The sequence below is a fragment of the Euleptes europaea genome, chromosome 7 (assembly GCF_029931775.1).
Source record: "Euleptes europaea isolate rEulEur1 chromosome 7, rEulEur1.hap1, whole genome shotgun sequence".
In the NCBI taxonomy this organism is placed as follows: Eukaryota; Metazoa; Chordata; class Lepidosauria; order Squamata; family Sphaerodactylidae; genus Euleptes; species Euleptes europaea.
Window position 1 is genome coordinate 96,397,776 of NC_079318.1, and position 6,441 is coordinate 96,404,216.

At 47.8% G+C, this 6,441-nt stretch overlaps 1 protein-coding gene across 1 annotated transcript; it reads left to right on the plus strand.

The window, feature by feature from the left end:
• Positions 1-5,396: 5,396 nt before the first annotated feature.
• On the plus strand, positions 5,397-5,980 carry LOC130480904 (shematrin-like protein 2). The gene is made up of 2 exons (XM_056853527.1): positions 5,397-5,879; positions 5,925-5,980. Exons 1-2 carry the CDS (start codon positions 5,417-5,419, stop codon positions 5,978-5,980), a joined length of 519 nt encoding a protein of 172 aa, XP_056709505.1. The 5' UTR covers positions 5,397-5,416.
• Positions 5,981-6,441: the final 461 nt, after the last annotated feature.

The following is a 6,441-nucleotide window of genomic DNA, read 5'->3' on the forward strand; positions in this document are numbered from 1 at the left end:
CTGCTGGTCCCTGACCCTTTTCATCCCACCCTTGAGCTCCACCTCTCAGATTCCCCTTCCACGACCTCTGGTCCCCCGGCTTCCATGATGCCCCTAACCAGTTCTTGCCGTGGAAAGGCTGCTGCTGCTGAGTTGGTTTTTATACCCTGCCTTTTCTCTACCTTTAAGGAGTCTCAAAGTGGCTTACACTCTCCTTCCCTTCCCCTCCCCACAACAGACTCCATGGCCATTGATGCTTGGTAATAACCACCATTCAGGAAGTGACTGCAAAGCCAGCGCATACCTGCTTTGCATATCTTAAGATCCCCTTTAACGTGACCTTTTGTGTTTGCTCCGCCCCCGCTGCAAAGAATCCCCTCAAGGAACCATGCAAGATCACAGCTCTGCATTAGCCATTCACACGGCGGTTGCTAACGGCTATGCAAACAAAGGAACAAAGGAGCAGGAGAGTGGGGGGTGGAATTTCTCCTTTTGCGCCGGGACTGTGAATAGGCATTTTAAAGGTTGCATTTTTAAAAAGAGCTTTGAGCGAGCATCAAAATTGACCCTGCATAAATGGCCCGTGTGAGGTAGGTGAGGCTGAGAGAGACTGGCCCAAGGTCACCCAGCAGGATTCATGTGGAGGAGTGGGGAAACAAACCTGCTTCTCCATATTAGAGTCTGCCACTTGTGTGGATGAGTGGGGAATCAGTTCCGGTTCACCAGATTATAGTCCGCCGCTCTTAACCGCTACACCATGCTGCCGCAGAATGCAGCATCCAACCTGGCTTCCATGATGTCCCTAACTGGCTCTTGCAGTGGAAAGGTTGATGGTGTAATGCCTTAGACTCTGCCTAGACACAAAGGCAACACAATAAAATTATCGCAGAAGAACCCAAATGCCCATTTTGTCCAGATCAAGTAGACTTCTGAGACCACATTTTTTTAAAATAATGTCTACAAAATAATACTGCAAGAAATAAACACATCACTCCCTAAATAAAATAGCTAAAGTAAGCTTCTGAAAAGTGGAGACTGCGTTATCGGCTGTCAAGTAGATCGGTCAATTGTGTGAGAGATGTGGTAACTTTTCTCTTTGTATTGTCAAGGCATAATTAACCGTGCATTCCTGAGCTGCGCCGGCAGCCAGGAAGAAAGCCCCTCTGGAGGCCGGCCAAAGCCTGCACTGGCATAAGAGCCCACCACACCGGCGTCCGGGCAACTTATGCCAGAGTTTGTGGCCCCAACACTGGCGTGAAGGCCCAGGCACCGGTCGGCGGCTGCTGCCGTTGCAGCGGCATCCCGGGATGCCGACAGATCCTTCCACCGGCACCTGCACGCCGGCAAAGGCTGCAGCGGTGTCCCGGGAGGCATTCCCAGGGCATCCCAACATCCCGGGAGCTGTTTCCGGGGTGTCACGGGGCCGGGCTGGGGACATCCCCCCCCTTTTTTAGGTGGCGTATCTCTAGTGCAACTGTATGCGGGTTACACATATTTTTTTGTGCCGGGAGGAGGTTTCGGTGGGGCTGAAACCTCTTTAGGAGGCAGCACTGCTGCATTGCCTCCTAAGCCAGGCATTCCTCTCAGGAAGGCACTGTTAATTTCCTTTCCCCATTTTTTAAAGTGAGAAATGGCAGATGAATAGCCAATTGCTGTTAAATCTAGGTGGTGGTGATCAGTTGGTCCCACTTTTTCTCTACCATTTAAGGAGTCTCAAAGCGCCTTACAATGCCTTCTTCTCCCCCCAGCAGACACCTTGTGAGGCAGGTGGGGCTGAGAGAGTTCAGAAAGAACTGTGACTAGCCCAACGTCACCCAGTAGGCTTCATGCGGAGGAGCGGGGAAACAAAACTGGTTCTCCAGATTAGAGTTTGCCAGTCTTCACCACTGCTGGCTGAGAGGTCAGCATCCATCCTCTGGCTCCTGCAATCCCAGCCCGCACTTGTGGTGGGGACAGGGACCACCATAACCACAATTAGATCCTGTTCACCATCAGTCCATCAGAAGATAATAAATGGGGCAGACCTGACCTACCAAATTCTTTTTTTAATGTAGCCCTTCAGCCAACAGGTTTGGACACTCCTTGCTGAAGAAATATATTGGCTTCCACTGCAGCGTCCTGTTTGTGAGAGGGAGGCAAAAGCATCCCTCTCATTTGTTTGTTTGTTACATTTATTTGTCCTTACAGAGCTCAAGGTGGCTTACCAAAAACACTAGGAATAAAAGCCATTAAAAACATAAAACCAAAATTTTAAATCGCTACTGAGGACTGCTGCTACGCTTAGGGAGGGAGAGGGAAGGTGATTGTAAGCCAGTTTGGTTCTTCCTGAAGTGGTAGAGAAAGTCGACATATAAAAATCAACTCTTCTTTTTCATCATCTTCTTTAAAAGAGATGACTTTGGGGGGGGGGGAGATGATAGAGCTTTATAAAAATACACTGGATGGAGAGTTGACGAAGATAAAATTTTATCCCTCTTCACAAACAATTGAGCTCGAGGGCACTCAATGAATAGGGTTGCCAGCTCCCATATGGGAAATACCTGGAGATTTTGTGGGTGGAGCCCGAGGAGGGTGGGATATGGTGAAGGGAAGGACTTCACTGGGGTATAATGCCAAGGAGTCCACCTTCCGAAGCGGCCATTTTCTCCAGCTGGACTGATCTCTGTCGCCTTGAGATCAGTTCTAATATTGGGAGATCTCCAGACACTGCCTGGGGTTTCACAACCCTACCAATGAAGCTGATGGGCAGTAGAGTCCGCTCGGAAAAAGGGAAATATTTCTTGACACAGTGAGTGATTACAACATAGAATTCACTGCAGAGGGATGTAGTGATGGCCACAGGCATAGATGGCTTGAAAAGGGGATTTGGCAGATGCCCGGAGGAATCATCGCATGTGGCAACATTGGTGCATTGGAGGAATGGAGGGCCCTCTCCCTGGTAAGCCACGCTGCCAACCCTACTTGATACCCTGGAGAGCTGCTGCCAGTCTGAGAAGACACTGCTAACCTTGATGGAATGAATGTCGGGCTCAGTACAAGGCAGCTGCCTGTGATCTAAAAAAGCCTCCCCAGGGCCGCTGAGTCCAAACATCAACGTTACCTAGTTGTAGAGGTGATACAAAAAAATGGCCGACAACAAACTGATCAAGAACACCGGACACGAAAATAGGCAGAATGAAATGGGGCTGACATGCTAGTGAATGCAAGAGCTGTTTACTTAGCAAAAACACCTCAGGACATCTCATTGAACATGAAAAGATCCAGATGCTCATCGTTGTAGAGTGTTAATGACTGCATAATTCATCGACCACTTTTGGAATGATTAAAGTCAACGTGGCTGTGATGAAACCAGCAGATTTGGACGGTTTTCTAATTAAGACCTGGAGTGTGAAGGGGCGTTCCGAAATGGAAAAGAACGCCACGGTGCAGTATAAAAGCTCTCCATCCTTCCAGCAGCTTCATCTCGTGCCTTCCTCTTGCCGTTCTCCTCTTCAGACTTCTCAGAGAAGCAGGTAAGTTCGGATGATATATACTGAGATCAGAGGTCCGTGAGACCATTCCTCTATGACTCTAATATCGCCTTCGCAACGGTGTGTCTGTGCTACATGACTGTTGGTAGAACAGCTTGATTCAAAGACGGGGGCAACATGATTTGGGAGGTATAAGCTTTTGACAGTCAAAACTCCCTTTGTCAGAAGCTTATACCCCCCAAAAAATCTTGTTAGTCTCCAAGGTGCTACTGGAACCAAATCGAGCTATTCTTCTGTAGACCAAATCCAGCTACCCTCTGAAACAGCTTCATGAGGGTTGGTCATCTCTCTGGGGCACCCACCCACAAACACACAGAGATGTGGAATTCCTCAACTTTTTTCTGAGGATTCCCAGTGCTTCATGCTCATTGTTTTAACTTTCCTGGCCTTGACATTTCTCCGCCAAAACCATTAAATCATCTTCCTTTACCCAAAGACTGCTAGGGACTGTAATCCTATGAAGAATACCAGTTGAAATCTATAAAGGATCCCAGCTATATCTATATGGAAAGTCTTGTAACCCATCATACTACAACCCCCATGTTTTTTTTTACAGTGACATCTGGCATCAAACAAATCTCTTGCAGCATAGTGTTTTCTTGATTCTGCTAAACCAATTGGGTGCATTTGATTTCTTGGGTGAATATGTTTTCTTTCTTTCTTTTACCCTTTCTCACTTGTGTAATACTGGCATGTTGCTTACATCACAACTGTTTCTGACAAGGAATTGTTACACAGAAGTAAAGCAACATGTAATTTCTCTCCCTTTTGGTGTTCTTTCAAATGATGATCACGCACAAATAGGTCTGGTGCATTTTTGTTCCATCACTCATTTCCATTGCCAGGTCTGGTTTTTGAAGGGCCAACCTGCTTGACATCCTATCCCCAGTCTGAATCTTGAAGAGATGTTACCAAACAAGATACAGGTCTACATGGCCTGCTGTATTCATTCCTAGGGGACCTTTTAGGGTTGCCAACTTCCAGGTACTAGCTGGAGATCTCCTGCTATTAAAACTGATCTCCAGCCGATAAGAGATCAGTTAACCTGGAGAAAATGGCCGCTTTGGCAATTGGACTCTATGGCATTGAAGTCTCTCCCCTCCCCTAACCCTGCTCTCCTCAGGCTCTGCCCCCAAAACCACCCACCAGTGGCAAAGAGGGACCTGGCAACCCTAGGCCCTTCCTAAGGGCTCACCCTGCTTACCAGCCCCATCGCTGGGGTCACCGACTGCAGAGTGGGAAATTCCTGGAGATTTGGGGGCAGAGACTGGGGAGGGTGGAGTTTGGGGAGGGAAGGGAGCTCAGCAAGGATGGAACGCAATAGACTCCACCTCGTAAAGCTGCCATTTCCTCCAGGGGAATTTAACTCTGAAGTTTGGAGATCAGTTGTAATTCTGAGAGATCTGCAGGCCACACCTGGAAGTTGACAGCTCATTTCTGCTGAGTTATGCCAGCCAGAAGAAAAGAACCTTAGCATTCACTACCAATATCATAGAAGGGTCTGTACATAAAGTGAGCCAAGATGTCCTGATTCCTTCCATTTTTCCCACTGCAGTTTCCATGATCATCCTGAAAATGGTGGCCAATTTTGAATCTAGCTTTCTTTTCTGATGACTTGTAGCTGCCGTGAACAGAGAACCATATATTCTATTGCAAATAGCAAGAAGGGGATGGATGGACAGAGAGATTAATATATATAAATATATATTCAGCAGCTTCCATGTTCATTACTTGAGTGTACCAAAACTCCCAATGAGTTGGGATCCCTGTGTTTGGCTGGGCTAGATTTTCTGTATTATGAGGACCTTGTTCTGTGTACAAGACACAGAGTCTCATGATCTTCTTGGGTATAATAATATGTCTGTTCTTCCTTATGTTCTTGCAGATTCACCCTCCACCACTCAAACATGTCTTACTGTGGACCATCCTTTGCAGTCCCATCCTGCGCCTCCGCTCCCGCCGTTGGCTTTGGATCAGCAGGTCTTGGCTATGGTGGCCTCCACTATGGTGGCTCAGGCTTTGGCTCCGGGGGCCCAGCTTTTGCCATTCCCTCTGTGGCCTCCAGCCCAGTTGTTGGCTTTGGATCAGCAGGCCTTGGCCACGGCTATGCATCCGGGGTGCCCTCCGCTAGCCTTGGCATTCTTTCAGGGGTCAATCCTTCCTGCATCAACCAGATCCCTCCAGCAGAGGTTGTGGTCCAGCCCCCTCCCGTCGTCCTGACCCTCCCAGGACCCATCCTCTCTGCTACCGGCGAACCAGTTTCTGTGGGAGGCTATGCTTCATGTGCTGTTAGTTATGGAAGAAATGTTATTGGAGGTGGTGCTGGTGGTTTTGGAGGGGCTCTTGGAGGCCGTTTGGGGAGCTACGGGGGCCGTGGAGGCAGTCTCATTTGTGGGCCCAGAGGAAGTCTCATAGGGGGGCACACAGGCAGTCTCATCACGGGGCGCAGAGGAAGCTTCTCCCCTTGCTAGATTCCTATGCATAATTGAAACGGAAAAGAAGAACAGTTGAGAAATCCATGGCGAAACAAACATGTCTGGGGGCAGAGATGCTCAACACCCTTCATCCCAGCTCAGGTCAATCGATGGAGGTGGGCCTATCAGCATCCCTGAAACCCAGGCCAAATTATACCTTTCATGTATCCCTTTTTAATCTAAACATGGTGATTATTCTATAAATGTCATCTGTTTCTCTCTTTCTCTTTCTCTCCTTCCTGATGAGGAAGCTGTTCACATCTGAAATGTCATCCCCCCTCCTTTTTCAAACCATTCTTTCTTTGCATTCAGAATAAATTTTCCTTTTAATCATGGAATTGTTCTTCTGGTTTTGCTTTAACCTTTTTTTTAAAAGGACAAAACAAAAGAAAGTGTTACTGTAGCAGATATTGGATCCAGGACAGCATTAGGTCTCCACCTGTGCTCCACCTCGATTG